This window comes from Spea bombifrons, chromosome 2, assembly GCF_027358695.1.
Source record: "Spea bombifrons isolate aSpeBom1 chromosome 2, aSpeBom1.2.pri, whole genome shotgun sequence".
NCBI lineage: Eukaryota > Metazoa > Chordata > Amphibia > Anura > Pelobatidae > Spea > Spea bombifrons.
In genome coordinates, this window is record NC_071088.1 from 99,037,356 (window position 1) to 99,061,126 (window position 23,771).

Below are 23,771 nucleotides of genomic sequence, written 5' to 3' on the forward strand. Positions count from 1 at the left end.
GCTGGGCAGCAGCAGCAGAGGTTGTCTATGCACATCACGCGTTCACCGGCTGCCCCTACTAGACACCAAGGAGTATGGAGCATGGGGGGGTAAGTCTGAGGGGGGTGGCATATCAGGGGCACAGTGGCATAAAGTGGGTATAAGGCATATCAGGGGGCGGAGCGGCATATAGGGGTTTATAAGGCATATCAGGGGGGCAGATGGGCATATCTGGGTGTATAAGGCATATCAGGGGGCAGAGTGGCATATCTGGGGTACAAGGCATATCAGAAGGCACTATGGCATGGGGATATATGGGGGGCATAGGGGCATATCAGGGGGAGTATAAGGCATATCTGGAGGCAGTGTGGCAAGCCTGTGCTCAAATGTGCTGGGGCAGGTTGGGAAATAAAAAGAAGAAATGCATTTTTTTTATTCTGCGCTTTGTTTTTAACACCCTGTTTATTAAATTATTTTAAATAAGCGAAACATTTACATTTATTTTTTTATCCAATTAATAGATTAAATGAAAAAAATCTAAAGCAGACCTTTTAAGTTAATGCTCTTTTTTTTTAAATCTAGAACAAAAACTTACATTTTATTTGTTAGAATCTAAGAGCAAATTATGGTGCTTGTAGTTTGCTGTATAATTAGCAAACATACTATATAGCTTTATTTAATTATCTAGACTCTAAGGAATGCTTCAAACTGAACAAACTAAACTGTACATGAGATCTTATAATTGATCTATTGTAATTTCTAAAATCACATATTTAAATTTTCTTGTAAATAAGTTCTATATACAAAAATAAGGGAGCGCACAATGTGAAAAGCATAGAAGGCATAAACATTGTTTCCCGGGTTGCTGTTAGAATATAAATAACCAATCGGTACACAAAACAAAGCAAATACCCAGCTAATACTGTTCAAAAATCACCTAAGTCATACATATTAGGAATTCGGTCACACTATATGGGCATATATTGCTTAGCCCGCCACTACGTCAAAGTACCCCAAATTTAGCGAGTCCTATCTAATTTTTCATGGCTGGATTGTTACCAAGGAGCTGAATCAGTCAGGCTGCTTTGCGTTTTAACCCACAAGAGACTCAAGCGAAATAAAGCCTTTGCTGGACATTATTTGCTTCTCATTATTTTTTGTACAAAAAAAGTGCTGTCTGTCTCCTCTCCTCTCCTCAATAGCCTTGCGTGTGTTGCTGTGATCTGGTTTCCATTCCACAGCATTCCACTGTTGCTAAAATCCCTGCTTGCTAAAATCACTAAGAACATCCTCACCGCTAAAACAAAAGGCCATTTCTCATTATTTATACTTTTTGACCCCTCTGCAGCCTTTGTAGAAGCAAGGGTTGGTCAACTGCTCTTCCCTGGTTCAAATCCTACCTCTCTAACCGTACTTTTAGGGTTTCCTTCACTGAAACTTGTTTTCCCCTACCATTATCTGTTGGTGTTCCTCAGGGCTCAGTTCTTGGCCCTCTTCACTTTCCTTTGGTTTCCAATACCACGTGTATGCAGATAAAACCCTCATCTATATTTCTTCTTCCAACCCTTCACCCACTCTTCTAACTCGCCTCAACGACTGTCTTTCTGGGATTTCTTTCGCTCTATTGCAGCCAGGCAGGGCTGTTTATACCAGACAAGTGTCCTTGACATGCAATGACACATTGAACAGTAAATGCAGTTCCCTATCAAGTCGTCCTCCCTTAAACCCTTGGGTCCTTGCTGAAACAGCCCTCCAACACCAACAATCCACTCAGACCTCCTGGCACTGCTGCCGTTTGTGACCCCCTGTTGGGAGTGTTCGAAACCAAGGTAAAATGGACTTGGAACTCCAGCTATCTGTGTACCAAATTGCGCTGTCCTAGCTCCATGGGCCCCAAAGAATCACCCTGGAAAGTGTGCCATTATGAGCATATGGGTATAGCTGGCTATGCTGGCTGGATTGTGGTGCCAGGCTGTCTAGGCATGGTATTGTGTTTATAAGTTAATCATGTTCTTATCTAATTCCCTTGTGTATATGAACTTGTGTGTTTTACTCCAACATCTGTGTTGTCTGGTGATAGGGGTAAATTGCTTTTCTTGGTTCCAGTGCTGGGGAAGCAGTGTCTGACAGATACCCCACTGGAGTACCAGTAAGGGATTATTGCATCTCCCTATTAACTGATCTCCCTCTTTCCCCGTTCCTTATCTGATGCTCCTCTTTGCTCATGGCTTCACTGGCTCCCCATACCCTTCAGAGTCAACGTCAAACTCCTGACCTACAGAGCCTAACTCCTCTTTGTTCCTCTCATGATCTTCCTCTCTTTTACAATCATTACCTCTTCTCACTCCTGCATCCATGATTTTCGCCTGTGCTGTAACCCTTCTCTGGGTCCCTGTGCTGTCAGATTTTGTCCTTTATATGCAAATTTCCAATACTCTCTGAAAACCCACCTCTTTCGAGTAGTGACAATCGTTCTTTATAACACTCTCTGCTAGCATCCCAGTCTAAGCTATCTGAACAACCAACAATCTCAATAGCTCATCCTGACTCAACCAACTCATCCTCATCCAAGAACTCCTGTCCTACCGTTCCACTTCTCCCTTAACCAAATTATAAGCTTGCAAGAGCAGGGCCCTCTTCTCCTTTTGTACCAGTGTGTTGTTTGTTAATTTAAATGTATCCTGCCGACTCAGATTGTAAATCGCTATGGAATCTGCTGGCGCTTTATCGATAACCGTAATGTGGTGGTAAAAGTATTTCCTCTATGTTGCTCCTGAAGTTAAGGGAAAATACATATAAAACCTGTCAATAACAGTGTACCACACCCAGCTATTACAGTGGGAGCTCAATCAGAGTCTTTTTTAATTTCTATCTACAATGACTACAAGGAACGGCATCTGTCTTTTTGTCTATCCATACATACGGTATATATAGTTGGTGTATCCATGGGTTCTTTAGTTAGGAGTTAAGTCGGCACAATAAAATGCATTATCAATTTATATTTACGGATATAAATTATATCCATTTGTGTCCACATATACTTGCTCATTTAAGGTTGGATAGCAGAGAAGTAGCTTGCCTGCCGTTGTTAAACTACATCTTGCATGATGCTTTGCCAGCTATACCAGGGTGGGATGGGGATGTAATTCAACAACACTGAGAACTCTACCAGGTGGCCATTTCTACCAGATATTAAGTCAGTGTCCCTAAAAACAAACGTTCGTAACATTAATCTATGATACAGTCGTGATTGAGGTTTATTCAGTAAAAATAAATAAAGCTGGAATTGGGGAAAAAAAACCTTCCACCATTTTGAAATTAGAAATATCAAACACTGCTTAAGGCGGTTTATAACTTGGCATTAATAGATTGTGATGTTTTCTAAGTTTTTAATTTTGGGCTTGAACTTTTGTGCTGTTTGGCATTACATAAGATGCAATATTTCACATATAATGTACAAAATGACATTTTGCAATCTGTTTTCACTTGGTAGAGCTTCACATAGGTAGCATACACATGTATCCGGGGGGGGGGGGGGTTGGGGGTGGCCTGATATCAAAACCTGGATACAGCATTGTATCTATACAGATCCATCAAACTAGAGAAAACAATTCCCAAAGTGAAAAAATAGAGATACAATCTGAAAAGTTTACTGCCCTAGCTTGTGTAAAAGAACTCAAACGACCAAATATTCCAGAGAACGTTCTCAGAATTAATTGTGACCCTCCAAACAAAAAGCAACAGGCAGTGGAAAAATCAAATTCAGTGTAGATGAAGCTCACTCCTGCTGCAGTCAAGTTGGAAAAAAATAGTTTAATTTATACTTCAGGCTCATTTGCATATACATCTGAACTATGACATCTTGGCACTGGGGTATTTCTTGAAATCAATATGTTTGGTATATTAACCCATCTTGGGCTGAAGTCCTTGTATGTCTTTTTTTCTATTATGTCTGTCCTGATTATTTATTTTTTTCGTTAAAAAAGAAATACTGTAAATGAGACCCTGGAAAATAGTCATAATATTTCAGAAGTGTCTTCAGGGATAAATAAGATGACGTTCCATTATTTTTTCTGCATCATATGCAGGCATTTAAACTTTTTTTTTTTTTTTTTTTAGTATATTACTGCACGTTACTGGAAGCCATTCCAATAAAGTTCCGGGAGACTCCTCAGTACAGTATTGTAACAAAACATTATTTTCACTATGAAAAGTGCAAGTATGGAACTCCACTTTAGTCTCTAGTTGAAGTGGAACTTAAAATTGAATCCTCCTCCTGAACCAAATGGATTAAACCCTTGCCACTGGTTCCATCCTCGATGGAAGTGTCCTCCACCACCACCTTGCTGGCTCTCTGGGTCCAGAGGATCTTCTCCTGCATCGAAGCGACTCCTTTTTTCTAGAAAACCAGAAACATGTGCATGATATTTATGTAGATGCATATAAGCTTTACTTCATGTGTCAACCAAGGCTGGTTAACTGGGTACTCTAGCAAGTGCTATTGGTTTAGGTCCCATGACAAGCCAACTGGCTTTCTGGCCATGGCAGCAGAAATCAAATAGTGTTTAATGGTTAAAAAATATGCAATATAAATAAATTATTTTAATTTATTTCTATAGCATTATTCATGGAAGAGTGGGGGAAATGAGCTTAGGAAAAAAAACACAAGAAAAAAAAAAACAAAAACAAGAAAGAAAAATACCTGGATCAGTTAAGACTTCCTTAGCAGATGCTATGTCAATGAATTTTTTCTCTGCTTTTTTCTTTTCTTCTTCATTTTGAAAGTTATCTGGGTGCCACTGTTGTGCCAATTTTCTATAGGCTTTTATGATTTCCTGTTTCTTCGCATTCCTGCATGTGCCAATAGACAGTGAAGAGGGGAAAAAAATCAACAGAGTACTGTATTATTTATAGTGAATAGATATACAAATCCTCAGCACACCGGTACTTTGTGCAGAAGGCATGCACAGCCTGGGAATGTGTACATCAGTGCTGCTCTATTACAAAAAAACAAAAACGAAACAAAAAAGAACATTTGAGGGAATTTGACGCAGAACACAAAGTGTTTTGCCACAGCAATGTCAGAGTGATCAAAGTGAAGTCAAAGAAAGTAAAAGAAGAGAAATAAAGAAAATGGGGAGAGATGGTGCGATGTTGTGATGTTTTTATGTTGGGGCAAGTATGGCAAGTAAAAAGTGTGGATCCATGGGCAAGTGTAAACCAGTATGTTTGTCTGTAAGGGCAAGCATGAATGTGCGTGTGTGTTTGGCCAGGCATTCTATGTGTGTGTGTTTCAACAGTCTCTCCAGTAACAGTAACTATTACTGTTTTGGGCCTGAAGAGAACATAATGATTCAATATAACGTGCACCATTTAGTATTGTTTTTGTTTGAAATTAAATTAAATGCATTGACTGTTTAGGGTGTCAGTGTACGGTGTTACAATGTGTGTGTGTGTACAGTTTTGAGTGAATGTGTAGGGGAGTGTTAGTGTATAGTATTAGACTGTGGTGAGATTCATCATTCTTTTGTGTTAAAGTGAATGTGTGTGGAGGGATGTCAGTATACAGTGTTAGACTGGATGGAGTGTCTATGTACAGTGTTAGTGTATGCTGACAGTGTGTGTTTTTTTGTTTGTTTTCTTCTTTTTTTAAAATGTATGAGCCAGGAAGGTGGTGTACAGAGTGACACTGAAGAAGCTGTGCAGACTAGAGGCAGAGCAATTATTCCCTGTGCCGGGGTGTGGTGCATCCTGTGTACCTGGCTCAGCTGCCCCTGCGTAAGAAATAATTGTTCTGCACTCTATTGTCTACAGCTCAATTCTGCTATGCTTTAAAAATATTGTGATCTATGTAAAAGAACAGAGAAGGGGTGCAGGAGTATACTCTTGCCTGAAATACCACTCTATCCAGGACCGGTCCTGGTTGTAAGGTTCTAGAGAGCCACTGGAAGGACCGGCTCAATGAGGTGGCAGGTTAAGTTATTTGTCAGAATTTAACAATTTAAGAAGACGGTACCACAAAGAAAAAATATATAGAGAAAGGACCCTTTACCTTTTAACCCCGAGGATCTTATAGTAGTCCTTTTTCTGGGACTGCTTCAAAAGTTTCTGAGCTTTATCAAGACCTTCTCTAATTTGCTTGTCATTTTCACTGTTCTTCTGTGCAGTTTCATAATCCTGAATAGCTGTAAGACAGACAAGAAACAAAACAATGCAAAACAATAAAGAAAATGAATGTTGTATGCATTAATATAGATTTAAAACTGTCTCTGCTCAAAGACCTCCTTGTCATGTCCTGGGCCCGGATATTAAAAAGCCATCACTATGTACGTGCTGGTTAAATATATGATGGACAAAGTTGAAAACAGCAGAAATATTAAGTTTACTGAATGACTTACACAAGCCTAATGGCATTCATCGACATGTCCAATGTATTTTTATTCGTAGTGATCATGCAAATCACAATTTTAAAAACACAACTCTCTTTTAACACTTTAAGTGTCAGAGAGATAGACTATTACTATAATCACCCCCTTTTTTTTATTAGCTTTTAGTTCTTTGGGTTTGTTATACACAGATTACGCTGGTTACGTGAACACCAGTGGGCATCTCGCTGGCATACAAGACAATCTTTCTGCATTTGGCATCACCCTTCTGTCATATAAAGAGTTATGTATAAAGATGGCAATGCGTCCTCATGTTTTGGGTCCAGTGAGACATCTGTTCTGCGTTTCATCTACAGCCAAATAACCACCAGCTTTCAGCTCCATGGTGATGTTCTATTTTAGGTCTAAAACTCCAAGGTGTCTTAAGTAAGACAAAGTATTTGCATCAGAAGATTTCCAAGCAGATGTTCGCTCTCAGCAAGTGTTACATTTGTCTTTTGTGCCGTTTCCCAGCTAGACAGCAGGAGGTGCCAACCAATTTATATTACTTAGACACTCGACAGCACAGTGCAAATCTGTCCTGAAGTATGACATGAATACAAGAACCTGAAAACATTACTGCTGAATTCATAAACAATAATGGAAGCTGTAAAGGGCCCAACAACCATGGATTTATCACAAGTTTTATTTTTATTGGGGCAGCATAAACATGCATCAATGTTCAACCGAGCATTCCTTGGAGATCAAAAGCAACACCTAGAAATACATTTTAATCTGAAAGAGTAAGTGGCTCGACACAGTACGGAAATTCTAACAGAATAAAATAACAAAGAAGAAAAAAAAAAAAAAAAGTCGCTGACCCAGTGTTTGAGGCTATATTGCAGAAAAACAAGCCGGTGGGTGAGAAGATGTATTGATCAGGATAACATTATATAATATGAGAGTGTAAGTGTGTGTATGAGTGTGAGTGTGTGTCAAATTCAATAATCCAGCTCTTTATCCTAACATTTTACGCAAATTAATTATACTATTGGCCTACTGATGACATCAGAGAACTATTCATTCTAAAACATATTTTCCTGCAAATAAGTATTTGATTCTTTCCCAAGACATGCCGTATTTAAAATACTGAGTTCTGAGAATGGTGCATAATAATATACCAGTTATCGTGGGATAGAAACTGTAGAAAAAGCAGTAGTTAGCTTACCTCATTAATAAATCAGAATATAAGGTTATTTCTGATGAAATGCTCTGTTGGTAGCATAAATCCCGTCTTTTTCTGACATATACTTCGATGCCTCAAAGCTAAGTACCAGAAGCTATGTCAGAGGAGGTTTCATAACCTAAACATTTTCTTTTGATGATTTACAGACAGCCAACTCAACGCATATTTCAACCTGTACGGCTCTCAATTATTTATAAGGAACTTATTGTTCTAGTGGATGATAATACATCCTTTCTCAGCTCTTATCAGCTGGCAGCGGAGAAAGAAGAAGCTTTATTTGCAAAGCAAGGATGCTTCTACGTTCTGCACAAACATACTACACGGTATATTATATGTGGCTTGCGTAGCAGCGAAAGAAAAGGGCTGCGAGCCAAATACGGATCCATTATGCTCAAATGCGATTTGGCATTATGCACACAAATCCCCAGGAGTAGGCCAGTCGCAATTTTCCTAACGAAAATCAATCGGCTTAAAATTCAAATGTCAATAAGACATCTTTGAAATTACCATATTTAGCAGGCAGGACGATTTAACCTTTTCCTGCAGCAGCAATGATTGTGTCTCTGGTGGCACACCTACGTTGTAAGATCTTACCTTCAAAGGAGGCACAATTAGAAAGGAACAAGTTGGGGGAAAAAGGCCTGCTTTTCAGAGGCGATTATGTGGAATGTTTTCGGGTAGACCTCTGATGTTCTTTATTATGGATACATCATTAACCTTTCCTCGTATACGGTGGGGAGAAGGGATATTGTATCATTGCTTCTACCAATTGCTCTGAATATGTGGGACGTGTACAAGTGAGAAGGAGCTTACTTATTTAACTTCATAATTTCTCACCTGGTTTGTGTTTATATGGTAAAGTAACTAAAATAATAATAATAGTAATCATACCTTCTTCATACATTTCTTCCATAATGTATGCTTCAGCTCTGTCTTTTAATGCATTCACATTTGTGGGCTCCTTCTGTAGAAATTCTGAACATACTTTTATGGCTTCGACAGACTGCTGGTTCTAAAATCATAAGACCAAGCTTATTAGCAAATAACAAAAGAACATACAGATCAGTAACGTAAATATTACATAGCATATTAAAAAGCATACATATATATATTTGAACTGGAAAAAGCTGTAACCAACCAGGCACTCTTAAAATCAGCACTGTTTTTGGCTACAATAATCAAATATCACAGTATTGGATAGCCTGAAGCAAATATCAAAACTTTTTTATTAACGTTATCATGCATTAATAACAAAAATGTTATACTGTATGTTTTTGAGTTTTGTCAATGATCTGGGAAGTAACAGAGAAACATTGAATTTGACTGCAAGCAAAAACAATTTGGCCCATCTAGTCTGCCATTTATTTTCTGATGTAGGCTCATCAAATCTGATTCAGTCCTTGCATTTATTTTAGATTCTGGATAGCCATATGTGTATACCCACGCATGTATATATTCCCTCACTGTATTAACCTCTACCACGCCTGCTGGAAGTGAAGTATTGGGTTGCTTCTGATGATATGTTGCTGGGTGCTCTTCTAAAATGCCAACAAGCCTTATTACAAGTCATTTATACTCTGGTGCCAAACTGGACTTAAAGACAATTATCCTACAAGACTTTAGAATTAGAATTGTGTGTAATTGAACAATGTCTACAATGAAGAGATAAAAAAAAAGGAAGAAAGAAAAATTACTTTGGAATAACAATGGCAGCTCCTTTCCTGCACCAGCGCAGAATAATAAAGAACATTGGGTTCAGTTTTTAAAACGCCCTGGTACTTGCTGATGGCATCTTCGTACCTACAAGTAAAGACATAAGTAATTGAACAGTTTTTCATAATTTACGTGCATATCTTCTAAAGAGAAGTTTTCAGTGCATGCTGCTTAGATCAGCAGGGGGTCTGTAAAGCATAAAGTTAAAAGTGATTATTGAAATGCTTATCAAGATGCATTCGAGGGTTGGAGGTTTTTAGGCTGCCAGAAGCAGAGATTTACTTTCTCAAAGTCCCTGATCGATATGCATGAAACAAATAAGTCTGCAAACTGGGTGTATTTGTAACATTCTACTAAGCATTCAGCGCAAAAAAATAACCCAGGAACAAGAGACAGTATATGTGCAGGATCGAATGGCAGATTCACAGGACAGACACAGTTCCAGTAGAACTCCATAGCGATCTACACTTCAACGTGGACAAGTTAAGCTTTTTTACAAATAGGACATATGGATGGAGCAATGTCTTTTTAGTATTTAAAGATTAAAGCACATAAAATCCAGCGGGAGAAAACAAGATCATCGATGGATTTGGGTACAGTCAATAGTGTGTAATTTTGAACAAGTGAAATAAGGCACAAAGCTTTAAATTTACACACACACACACACACACAAAAAAAGGCAAAATATGGGATTAATGTAATTCTTATGTCAGTGGCTACAAACAACATTAAAGTGTTCCACTGGAATACATTTTTGCTATGAAGCTTTACGATTACAACCATAGCAGTCAAGAATTCACAGCTTGGGCACTTAAAGTCTGATTTGTAAAAGGCCCTGTATGTTCATAAGAGTAATCTCTGTTCTGATTTGTTCAATAAAGTGAATAAAAACTAAGATTTTATTTAGTCACCTGTTGTGAACCAGTTTGTGTACAAAAGTGTCTTTTTTTTTTAAAGCAATGACTAAACAGAGTGTGTGTGGTTCCTGGTCCTCTATCAATGCCCATGTCAAAAGCCCTAGGTAAGTTTTCTTACCTCCCTTCTTGGATGAGCTCTTCTGCGGTCTGAATCTGCTTGTTCAGCTTCTTCACTTGTTTATAGTGGGAAAAGCAGTCTTTGTGGTCAGGATCAAGCTTCAAACATTCACGAATCTCACTAAAAATTATACATATTTATTATATAAAAATATATTTATAATTTTTAATTATTTTTTGTAAAATTTATATATATTAAATATATATATATATATATATATATATATATATAAAACATTCATTCGTGCTGTAGTAGCAAATGTAGTTGGCGGATGTTGGTTGGTTATATCATGTGCCGTTTAGGAAGAAATTCCTGACAATAATGGCAGTAAAGAATTGCATTACATTGAATGAATACATGCCTTGTCTTAAATTAAAGATGAAAACTTCTGAATGCCAGAGTCGCATAACATTTTGCGTGCTATCGTCTTACGTAAACACGACGGGAGTATTTCTCGTGCTAGACATTCTGAATGTGAGAAATACACACCTCAGTGACATCTCATGGTCACCCAGCTGATAGTATATCTGACTGACTTTGTAGAAGGCGCCTGTATTATCATTCTTGAGTTTTGAAGCAGCTTTAAGGTCACTGATGGCTTTTCCAGGCTCTCCTTGATTGATGTAGCATTCAGCACGAAGTTCTCTAATCTCTGCATCCCACACGCAGATCTTAAATAATATATATTAAAGAAAATACCAATTTACTCGCAAAACATGTACAGTTAGATAACAAACTGCAGGAATGGTTCAGCATCACACTGAAAAACACCAAGCCAAGAATGAAACAGAAATACTGTAGAATGTATGATCTTCAGACTATTAAACAGCTGAATCCAGTTGATCACAGTAAGCAGTGTCAGCAGTACACCAATTGAGGGGTAAGCAGATATCAGATAAAGAGGTAAACAAATAGCAGCCATATAATTATTAGCTGCCATTGGCATATACTGTCCGTAACAATAATTCTACAAATTCTTAAAAAAATAAATAAAAAAAAAAAAGACAAAGCTATTGACAAATGTAACACATATAATACTATACAGTCTTTTTATTCATTAAATGTAAACACAAAGTACTTTCAGATGATTAGATCAAATAACTATTCAAGCAAGAGCAACCACTTACCTCCAGGACAAAATTCAGAAAGGTTTCCGCAGTCGCATAATCTCCTTGCTTGAAGGCGTTCATGCCTTGTGTCCGCATTCGCTGAATTTCATCGGATTTTACCAGCTGGTTGCCGGCCTCCTTCTCTTCTTGTGCACTTGGGTTGGATTTCAGCTGCAAACAAACACAACACTTACATGTAGCTTTAGATCAGTAATAAGAAAATGAAATGCTTTGTTTGAAGAGAACTCAGACAATTTAGCAAAGTGGATACAACCAGCACATTAGGATTAAGCATTTTTGGTTTAAAAAAAAAACAACAATTTTGATATAAAATGAATAAGAATTCAGCAAGTTCACGTACAAATCTTATCAAAATGCCTGTGAATTCCAGAACATTAAAAGATGTGATCAGTTTGAGCACAACTCCTCAATGATCTAAATAGAATATGGCATTAAAACATTAAATATGGTAACTACACAAACTAATAGAATTAGCCTGGCATATCTGTTCCGTAAAATGTAGCACCTATTTGAATGGCTAAGGATTACACATAGTATTATTATTATTTATTAATTTATATAGTGCCATCAAATTCCGTAGCGCTGTACAATGGGTGACTCCAAGGGTGTTTTAAACGATCCGACATTTAAATAAACCCTGAGTGAATGAATGAAGAATTTTCACCTTGACTGCCTTTTTCCGCTTTAGCTCTAGAAAAACTGGCATACAATCGTCTATGACGAAATAGAGGTTGGGACAAATATATTCCAATCTTAAAGTCTGACCCTGAATTTTGTTTATGCTCATTGCAGAACTTAAAACGTACTGGAAATTGCCTTTGTTTCAAAATAAAATTAAAATGGTATCCATACCACTAGAAAAAACGGTTTCACCGGCCACAACTTCTCTATCATTTAGATTACTAACAATGCACGATATGTACAACCAAATGGTTTTTAGCCTAAAGGACTAATCGCGGTATAATACCAGTCAAAATTGCTTAAGGGCAAAATGGCAGTAAAATTGCCTCTAGGACGTGATAATGTTTATCATCAATTACACTCAGAGTATTTTACTTTGAAGGCACACAGGTATTTTTGCCATTAAGTTAGCTTTAAAAAATCTGTTAAACCGGTTGCTAAGCTCTTCCGTTTGAAAACCATGTGATGACCCTACTGCATTTCTGACTCAACTAGTTACCCAAGTCTGTCTTATAGAGATTTAGCGCATTACAAATTTGTATAAACAGTATCTGGTTCACTCACATACAGCCCAATGGAAACTGTACACGCAATCAACCGACCCCACCAAAGGGCCTGGGAAAATGATGTCCAAAATTTTGGAATGTCCAGTTATGCCATTTTAAAACGTAAGATAGGAAACTACATATAAAATGTAAATATAAAATGTAAATATATACATACACGAAGGCTCCATATGAACCATTTTTCAGATATGAACTCGCAAAAACAGAGAGATTATCTGGTTCACATAATCTTTCCAATTAAAAATAAGAACTACAACACTTCTGAGTAAACAACTCTGTTTACCGAGTTAATTATGAATTGCTAAGTGATAATAAATAATTAAGACAACAGCATGACAATTATTTTGCTGAGTAGAATGGCTTCCCGCTTTGACGAAGAGGAGCCACTCAGACTCGGCAGGATTACAGTGCTCCAGCAAGTCACGGCAGTAATGAGCGGCCTCCTCCTGACTTCCCTGTTACAGAGAACGTGCGTCCATTACAGCATCATCATACATCAGTACCAATTATACATGTATTTTCTGCTAACGGACACCTGTCTTTTGTGCATGGCAACTCTCGTAACTCTGAAAGAGGATGATGGGACTTATACTCAAGCAGCTGCCGGTGGGCAAATATGTTTGATTTCATTATGAACATTTGGAAAAATGAAAAACAGATGAAAAATGGAACTGTGATTCTGGAAAAATTAGAAAGACAAAGGCACAAGTTTATCTTGCCCAGCTATTAAAGTAAAAGTAATTTAGATGACTGCACGGGCATAGAACTGGCGGTTCTGTATAATGCATTCTTACAATGACACTCCAGCCATCACATGCACTTTGATGCACATACATGATAGCTGAGTGGGGCGTTTTACTTTCTTGTGGTCCCTGTACAAATGCAAGTGGGAATTCTGCAGAAAGCGTTTGTCTTTTTGTCTGCCAGCACCTATTTGGCTTGTAGGAGATGTGATTGGGCAACCACATCTCTCCTGTCATGTGGTATAATCACTGCCAGTCAGCTCCAGTGACGGCTCTCCAATGATTATGGGGGGGTTCTAACGAGGACCTTAATATGTAATAATTTCAAAGGGAATGCTTTTCTGCCACTGATCGGCTGATTCAAGCAGCTAAACAGTGTTGCAAAAACATGCATCGCTCTGGAGCTGCAGCTTTTGCTAAAGGGAAGTGGTTTATTTATTTATTTATTTTACAGGTTAACGAATGCATATCAAAAGTACTTTAATGGGAATTTTTACTGACGGGGCTGCATGTCCCTTTAAATAAGCTTGAAACCTTTCAAGTAATCTCCCGTCAGCAACGTTACGCATTTTGCAAGGCGTTCTTGGGCTTTGATACAGGAGAAGCTCACCGGAGCCGGCCCTTTATAAAGCATTGTGACATCAGGAAGTGGATATTCAGGGACAAAGGCAATTCCAAAGTTGTTTTTGAATCTATAAAGACATAAAAGTTGCTAACCCAAGGGATTCACTAGAGGAAAATTAGTTTAAAAAATAAAAACATTCAGTCAGCAGGACATATTTGATTTGTTCCAAAGACAGTGGCCTCCAGAGTGATCACAGGCTCCAGTCACACACTGTTCTACTGCTATTACTGTGCCGCTCCATCAATTATTAAAGAAATAACAAGAAAACAATAGAAGCGCTTACTTTTATAAGTGTGTTGTTTTTTTTAAGGTACAGCTTCATTAGCGTATATCAAGGGTCTGTGTGGTATAACTAGGCCACCTAGCAAGCTAATGATAAAATATACATGAAATGTAAGATGAAATACTAAGTGTTTGTCATTCACTTGCCAAACTTGAGAACATATTAAAAATACATGAGAGAAGCTCTCAAACTAGATAGGATTATTTAAACAATGACTCATTTTTAGGATGAGAATGTAAGTTACACTTGGTAAGTACTAGAACATTTAAAGAAACACACTAAAAATAGGAGTTTCAGTAAAATAATTCCAAAATCTACAGCTAAGACAAAAGTTTAAGTAGCAAAATACTAAACAGAAAAACACATATAGAGTTGTGTGAAAACAAAAGTACACCCTCTTTGAATTATATGGTTTTACATAAAAACCATAAGTCATATGTTCCTTAAGACATCTAAAAATTAACTAAATACAACCTCAGATGACATATTACACTGTGTCATGATTTATTCAACAAAAAATAAAGCCACAATGGAGAAGCCATGTGTGAAAAACTAAGTACACCCTTACTGCTTCCATAGGAATTAAAATGCTAAGTAGCAGACAGGTGCTGCTGATCAAATGCAGTTGATTCATTGATCATCAGCAAGTGTGACCATCTCTATAAAGTTTGCTGGTCTGGAGCATAATATGAGTGATAAAGCATTTTGTAGTGGGCTTTGTAATGCAGCAGTCTTTCAAAACCAGTTAAATGAAATAATGCACAGGCTGCTGCTGAGCACAGGACCACCATTTTCCTCTATACTATGGGGACATCTGCTGGAAGAAAAACAAACTAATATTCAATGTAATAAAAAAAGAGACCAAGGACTGAGTCTTTACATAAGGAAAAGTTATCAGACTATGGACCAAATGATTCTTACCTGATGTTACATTAAAAAATACACTATTAACAAGGAAACTATTTAAACAACCTGCCAATGGGATCAAAATGTGAAATCACTTGCATCATGAATACCTAGCAAAATGTAAATGAGCAATCTGGACAACGTCAGGCCAATGTGAATGAGAAATCACAGGAAATGGCCTCAATTTAAATATCAATTGGTGGCACCATCCAAGAACACTGGGACAGAGCGTTACATGCTCTTCTCTGCTTAGTTACTATTATCCACTGTTTATTACACCAGAGGTGGACAATAGATGGCTCTCCAGGTGGGATGGCACAACAATTCCCTAGACTATCACAATATCTCCCTTTTAAATGATGAATGAACATCAAGCGGTGGTAGTTATGTCAGCTAAGCTAATGATAAACTACAGCTAATATACAAATCACTTGTATCTTTCACGATTTCTAAAATCATAGGTAACAGGACCACTAATTGTATATTCTAGTATTTAGAATATCCCAACTATAGTGGTATGTATCCTACTGTAGCTACTTACCTACTTTAATATCCACAGACTCCAGTACATGACTTTATTTCTATACCATGAGGGCCAGTTGCAATTTTTTCTTTTACTTTACACATATACCAGGGCTCTCCCTCTTTTGGGGGTGTGGCTTTGTGTGGGGGCAGGGCTAGCTAGAAAGCCTTTAGGTGAGGTGAAACTAGACAGGAAGCAGTAAAAAGTTGGCCAGGAGCAGGCATTAAGTTGGCTGGGAGTGGACCCGGCCACTTGCCGCTACCCGGGAAAAAATGAACCCAAGGCCTCCAGGTTAAATGTGACCTAACAGTACAAACTGCCCAAAAGACAGTTCATTACTTAGCTATACAATGAGTCCCCCAATTTACTATGTATGACCACTGCATCGCCATCCATTTACAGTGCACTGCATGCAGGTTGTATCAAGACAGAATGTGGTGTGTAGATCATGTGACCAATACAGTTATTGATATTGGTATTGTATGATTTTTATCATAAGGATAAAAGATTCTCCGTGTAAGCTAGAATTGGATCGCAGTCATCCTTTTTTCTCCTACTCCAAAAGCACTTGCGTTATTCTTTATTATGATGTCTACATTTTCTGCACAATGAAAATGAGGACAGTAATGACGGCATTTTATTTTGAATCTTGGAAGATGTGTACGGGTAAAACAGAAACGAGAAGCCTTTACTTAGAACCAAGCGAACGCCTCGAAAAAAATATGGATGCAATATGCCGGTTCGGTATGGATGAATGATGCTATATAAATGCAAATTAAATATCATATAAACCCAATTATTTCTGCAGAAAGAAAACCATACAGTTTGCCATTAGCATTTTCATGAAGGATTTTCATATAGTGCAATTACATCCTGATATACTCAATCTCATTGCCAAGTGTAACAAGGAGGGGGAAAAAAAAAAAGAAGAAAAAAATAAAAATAAAACACACACACACACACTGTGCAGAGGGTTATTCAAGGTGTGAAGCACACGAGATGTCTGGGCATTGCCCCCTTTTGTTATACATCTTTAAGAATCTGTTCTATTAAGATACCCAATTCAGATAAATTAAAGAATTCATAAAATTGCCCAACACCCTAATAGAAAGGTACAAGCGTCTTCTTGTGAGTGAATATTATGGATGTCAAACAACATGTATGTATGTATGTATGTATGTATGTATGTATGTATCTATGGGGCTCATCCTGGACACCAATCATTGATGGTCTACCACCTCAGCTGGAAGAACAGTATGCTGCTCAAGCCTTTTTGTGTTCCACTTCCTTGTGTCAATGTTTACATTGTGTTGGTTATTGTACACCTAAATAGACCTTCTAAAGGAAACAATTGTAAAATATCTGGCTGTAAATGGTTCGCAAGATCAGAAATAGCATGGGTTTACCGTAGGGAGATCATGCCAAACTAAATTATTTTCGACTAAAAAGAATATACCCGAGAGGAGCTGTTTCAGTCACACTCGACACTGTTCCCGGTAGAAAAGTAAATGTGTCTTTGGGTGTGGGTGTGATAATAGTTGACAGGATAAGGCAATGGGTTAATGATAGGCGGCAGAAGGTTGTAGTTAATGGTGTGTATTCAGTGGATGGTCTTGTTCCTAGCGATCTGTATTAGGACCAGTACTTTTGTAATATTTTATTAGTAATTTTTGCAGATGATACAAAGACGCGCAACAGGGTACACCTAAATCAGAAGAATTGTCACAAGCGCGGCAGCTGCAGTATAATGTTGATAAATGTAAAAACACACAAAAAATATCGTCTCTACCCCTGTCAGACCCCTTGAATATGTGTATTCTATTAAGCGCTGCATAAACTGTTGGCGCTATATAAATAATAGATAATAATAATAATAATATTAGCTGATAATAAATGTTACGTTTTATCAGATATGATTCTTTCTTTTCAAAGTAGTTTAAGATATAACTGATTATGGTCAGTCTGTACCGAAAAGTGGGCCGAACATGGTTCGAATGGTTCTTATCCACGGTCACATGCTGTGTTTATATATGACTATCTAGTCATCATCAGCCAGATGGATGAAAACATGATATGGAGAAATATAGCCCATGGTACAAAATGTGGAACAATCAGAGGGAAGATTCAATTGGTTGGACCTTTGTTTTTGTACACGACTTGTTCCTAAATTCCAGCTACCTGCCTTCACCAAAAAACATGCCTTGAATGTACATCGAAAATTCTGTTGACATTTGCCATTGTGGCTCTTTTTTGACAAAGAAACTGCTCATTAAAGTGAAACAAAAAATAACTTTTCAAAAGGGACACTTCAGAGATACTTTTGTTTAAGTATAATAAAAGTGAACCCAGAGATAAATAGTAGTTTTTTAGAATTACATATATGTTTCTTTCCTTTTCATTGCAGGTTGAGTTGGTGTTCTGCCATCTTTGATTGCAAACCATTATTTTTATAGTATTTACATACTTCAGAATGAATAATAATGTAAATGCACTGGAATGGAGCTTGGGGTCCAAAATACCTCAAATGCAACAATTGTTATTTTTTTTCCTAGGTGCAGGAAGATCAGAAAACAAAAAAAATAGATTGTGTGGCAGCATATTTTGAAACCTCTTAACATAAGATGATGTTGTAATATGTTTCTAGAACTATGTAAACATTCATTTCAACTTTCTCCACAAATCTATGAGTGTTTCTATGGTAACCTACCACTTTTTTAAAGTCATCTTCTGCTTCATCCAGCTTTCCTTGTTTTAGAAGTAACTGTCCCCGTTGAAGCCTTGCCTACAAAAGAAAGAAGGGGGGGGCATAAAACACCATAAGACTATAAACCAGGTTTTCTCCTAGGCATTCAAATTTCTTGCATCTCATGGAAAATACAATTGATAAAACAGATGGGCAACAGTTTAACAAGAACACAATTAAAGGAAACTAAAAGGCAAGAGAAAAATCAGATCAGCTAAGATGTATTTGAATACTGGAGTACATTTATTCTTACAGAGAAGAAATAGAGAATGCAAGGGTGAGAGATAGAGTAAAGTGAATGTGGCAAGGAGAGTTAGCTACATTTAAAAACAAAATAAAAGTGACTAGGAATAGGGGTAGAGAAAGACATTAATTAGATTTGGTCAAAAATAGCGGAAATATCGGTTATAATTGGTATTTCGCAAAATGATGGGTTAACGTTATGATTACTTTGAAAAACAGGAGAATATATTGAGTAGACATTGGCGGGAGATGCGCAGTACAAAAGGATGTCGAATGTGTGTTGTGACCCCTTGTAAATCCCATGACTTGACTTACGAGGCAACAGTCTACATGATGCCTGTAAGACAGAAGTGTTATTTATGTGGATGATGGCACGGTCGCTGCCAAACTCTCTCCTTGCCCTGTATCCTACTCCCTAATATCACATTTCAGTCACACACACCGCTACTTGAAAGCTCCATAGCGCTGCTTCACATATTAAAGGTTTAGAACTTCTGAAGTGATTATAGGCACAAAATAACTCTGATGCAGGTTGGCTATTTGTGCCCTGAAGTTAAGATTTAGAAGTATTACATACGGATGTGAAGTCTGGCTTCAGCTCAATGACTCGACTTAAATCAGGAATAGCTGCTTTAGATTTGCCCATAGCTAGGAAGGCGGTGGCTCTCCTGTAGTATGCCAGGTAGTTATCTGGGTCTCCATCTACGAGACATAAAATAAAAAATACGTTGATGAGATTCTAGGCATTGTGATTGAACAGCAGCAATTGTTTATTATTAAAAAAAATACTGAAAGATGAAAGATAGATATATTTTACAAAAGAAATATATTAGCAATACCTTTACATTTCTGTGCATACGCATTTTGCATTATGCAGCATGACAAAAACAGATCGCAAAACAACAATAGAACCTAATGAGAGATACAAGTTTGTTTTGTATTGTAGTTATGCAAGATGATTTAAAAAAAAAAAAAGTCCAAAGCCTGAAGTACAACGTAAGCCCCCCCCAAAAAAGATGGACGTCACCATGCATGGTTTTATCTTGAGGAATCTGGGTCCTGTATACTTCGTGTAAATATATATACCTATGCAAGAAACCGATTTGCCTCCTCTGCGGCAGGAAAGTGCTCACCCTGAAATCACCAGGAATGTTCACCATGACCAGAGCAGACCGCAGGTGAGGAGACCACTTGTGAGGAGACCACTTGTGAGGAGATGTGTTCAGCCACTTGGGCCTGAAGAGTGTTGTGAGGTATATGCTCATACATATATACACACACACGCACCCACCAACACACATAAATGCACACTTTCTCCTTGCGATCTTAGTGTGCATTGTTAAGGTAATTGTATAGTATAAGAAACTACTGATAGTCCAACTCTACTGACTGCTATGGAAGCATTCCAGTGGAATTAGATCTCTGTAATGTTCTGCTTACCTATAGCTGAGTGAAAGTGAGATAATGCATCCGCGAGCTGACCAGCTGCTAACAATTTCTTTCCCATTTCGAGATGTTTGTCCACATCTGCGTTTATTCCGCACTCCACTCCTAGGCGAGAAAAACAATGAAAAATCTGTGTACTCATAAAGAAATCTCACGGGCTACATTCACCAAGGGACACATTGCCACAAGAAATATTGTGTATATACTGCAATGTAATTAAATTAATGGGGGGGGGCTTGTCAAAGCCATAGCTTGTAATCTTGGGGCATAAGTGAACTCCCTCCAGAGACCTTATAAAAACCCTGCAGTGGTGTATATTTGGGGGTCAATGCCATGGACGTACTCCTAGGCAATGACCACAGTTGGTCCACAGGACCTACCTCCAGGAAGATTACTACACCTATGAAGGTTGCGTGACAGAAGAACACTGTTAAGGACTCTCCACATCCCAAAAGGGCAATCTGCCCCTAGTAACATGGTAACCCCTCCACCCAACCTGCCATCCTAGGACTAGTAGGCCTAGCCTAAAATATGCCAATCACAGGCACAGTATACTCCTCAACATTTAACATTTGCCTTAAAATATTATCTTTTATTTATATAGCGCCAACAATTTACACAGCGCTTCATACAACACAATACATATAATCAATGGGTCTGACAAGACTAGGATAAACCGATACATTAGGTGGAGAGAGACCTACTCACAAGTTTACAATCTTGAGAATACAGAAATACCTCTCCAAATGCAACCACCAAAATGTTTTTTTAAAAAATAGTTTTTTTCATTAAAAGTAACCTCTTGAAGGACCTGGATTATTAAAACTAACCATGAATTGATTCCCAAATGTCCATTTGCTGATATCGAGATTAATTATTTATTTTTAAAAAAGTAAACAGTACATTGAGTGATGAATACAAACTTACTAATGGCGATTACAGCTACTGATGTGAATACAAGAAATGTCTAACTAATCGATCGCAGTGAACCCCTGAAGCAGAATATACAGTGTATGTCCAACACGGTGTCGCGTCGACTAACAACATGCATGTCTACCGAGCCGCAAGCCAATAAAGGTAATTATTAAAGGGATAGCACAGCTTCATTCATTCCCACTGTGCAACAGCAACTCCACGTGGGATTAGTGTTTTCCCTATTTAATCACCCGAAGTACTCCCTGGAAGGATGAGTGCACAGGTAATAACTACCCCGGCAGCTTTTAACATGTAATCACGTAAACATTAGCCTAATTACCCACGCAAATAACACATGGACCCGGGCTCAGCAGCGACTGTAACGCGGGGGTAGCCAACCTGCGGCTCTCCGACTGTCAGTCCATGCGCACTTCTCTTTTAAAATGAGATTTCTTCTTTTTTATTTTTTAATCTATTAAGCGCTAACAGTTGGACTTGGCGCTCTACATAGTAATGAGGGGCGATACAATGCGGGCAGCCATATAAATACCATAACTGACAGGCACAATCCAGTGGGGGGGGGGGCAACAGTTATTGGGAAAGGTCAGTTCGAGTCATCCCTCTTGAATATATGTACTGTAAGAAGCACTGTGTAAATAGTTGGCGCTATATAAATTTATAATAATAACAAATTATTGTAAAAATTATTATTAAGCATATGCATAAGAGATGTAATCCACCGGTGCCATTTTAGGTGCATGTGCAGACACAGGGTAGTTCTTTTAGGGCTGACTATATTGCCTAAAATTCTACATAAATGTATCTAGGCTGGGAAAGGCTGCAGCGTTGCACACGGTAACCCGTTCCAGACCGGACTTCTGTGAAGCGAGAAGAAAATCTGTCAGATCACCGAACGCCCGCTGTACATAAACCTAAAACAAAAACATATTCAAAAATCCTACGCAGCTCATGGTAACCGTGTCCATGTATCAACCGCAAAGCCTCAGGTCACCGCAAGTGCAGCGTTATACATACAATATAACACCCCGCCGCGTTATAGGACGGCCAATCAGAGCCAAGATTTTGCTATGTCGAAATTTCTGCTGATAGTCATGGGCTATACCATGTTTAGAAGCTGGACTACTGCCTGGCTTATAAACATATACCACATAAGTGATGTTACTGGCCACAAAACAAGCAATGATTCCATTTGTAACTATATTAAGGAATATATATAGTATATTATATATAATAATGCGTATTATACATTCAACAACATTGAAGACTTAGAAGCTAGAATTTGATGGCAGATAAGCATTCAGCGGATCTAGTCACCCCGTTTTTTCCTGATATAAAGACTTAATAAATATCTTAATCAGTCCTTGGTCTTTGGAAAAATATTGTGGCTTCATAACCCGAATGAATTGAGGCTGTGAATACATTACGCACTTTTACTGATGATGTAAATGTCCAGATCTCAGGTAAGGACACTTTAGACTGTATGCTCTTGTAAGCATCTGGTATGTCTCAAACTTTTCTTATCATATGACAATAATAGTAGCCTCTGACACTGTTATCACTGCTGATTTGATGTAAGTCCTCCCAGTGCCTGGCTGAGCGTGCTGGGGGTAGAAATTCCCTATAGCTGCTGTGCTAGGGTTGACAGCCAATATTTCAGGAGCACATCTGGAAGATAACCATTTCAAAGAGGGAAACAGGGCGCGGGCAGAGCTCCACGGGTCCCGGGTCTTCTGTGGGGAGTAGCTGGTGGTCCCAGACTATTTATACACAATGTGGCCTAATGTTAACCCATTCGCTGACGCTTAAGGACAGTGATGTCGGGACTTGCGGTGGCCCACCGCCTGTAACCTGGGACAGCTGTCTTCTTACCTTCATATTGCAGATCAAACAGGACAAGCAGGAAAGGGAAGAAAGACAGGAGCTTCTGGGCACAAGCGCTGGGGGACACCATGCTGGAGCAGTGGGACTGCCTGTGTTAGGGTGCAGGTGAACCCTGTCAGAACTCGGGTGTCAATAAAGCTTGACTGTTCTCCTGCGAACCTCTAATGTGCACTAATATGTACGTAAGCAATACAGAGCCTGTCTGCTATTTGTTTTTCCTCCAGTCGGCTAGTCCAGGTCCAGTTTGACTAGTTCTCAGTAAGTTGAGCACTGGTCGTGGTGAGCTGCGATTGGCTGCCACGCTAGATTGCCCGCCCTTCTCTCCCTATAGGAGCACGTGGAGCTTCGGCCAGGCAGAGAGGCGGAGCTGTCCCAGTAAACTCCTCCCCCCTGTCGGTTTCTTGCACGCTGCTTCTGACCAGGAAAAACATAGCTGTTCCGGGTCTGCCCGTTCGGTGACGTCACTCGGCCAAGGAATCCTCTTACACTGTTACCTCGTGTGGGCGGGGAAATAGAGAGTGGATTTGTCAAGCGGTTAGTGGGTGCTTGGAAAATAATAATTAGAATTTTGATAGACAGGTGTGGCCAACAGATTGATAGAAAATGTGTGTGAGGTAAAAAAAAACTATTCGTTTTATGTGTAAGTTGCCAAAAAGTTCTGCAAGGTTGCCAAGTAACCTGTATTTCACCAGCTGTTTTTTAACCCCTTCTTTTTCTGCATTTTTAC

The 23,771-nt window shown here is 38.5% G+C and overlaps 1 protein-coding gene across 1 annotated transcript; it reads right to left on the minus strand.

Moving 5' to 3' along the window:
• Positions 1 to 3,772: 3,772 nt before the first annotated feature.
• Positions 3,773 to 23,308, minus strand: DNAJC3 (DnaJ heat shock protein family (Hsp40) member C3). Its single transcript, XM_053455364.1, has 12 exons — positions 23,033 to 23,308; positions 20,222 to 20,332; positions 19,359 to 19,483; positions 18,503 to 18,577; positions 11,466 to 11,618; positions 10,828 to 11,009; positions 10,339 to 10,458; positions 9,285 to 9,390; positions 8,482 to 8,602; positions 6,032 to 6,164; positions 4,682 to 4,830; positions 3,773 to 4,378 (listed from the first exon to the last, which is right to left on the minus strand). The coding sequence occupies exons 1-12, from the start codon at positions 23,112 to 23,114 to the stop codon at positions 4,221 to 4,223; spliced, it is 1,515 nt and encodes a 504-aa protein (XP_053311339.1). The 5' UTR covers positions 23,115 to 23,308; the 3' UTR covers positions 3,773 to 4,220.
• Positions 23,309 to 23,771: the final 463 nt, after the last annotated feature.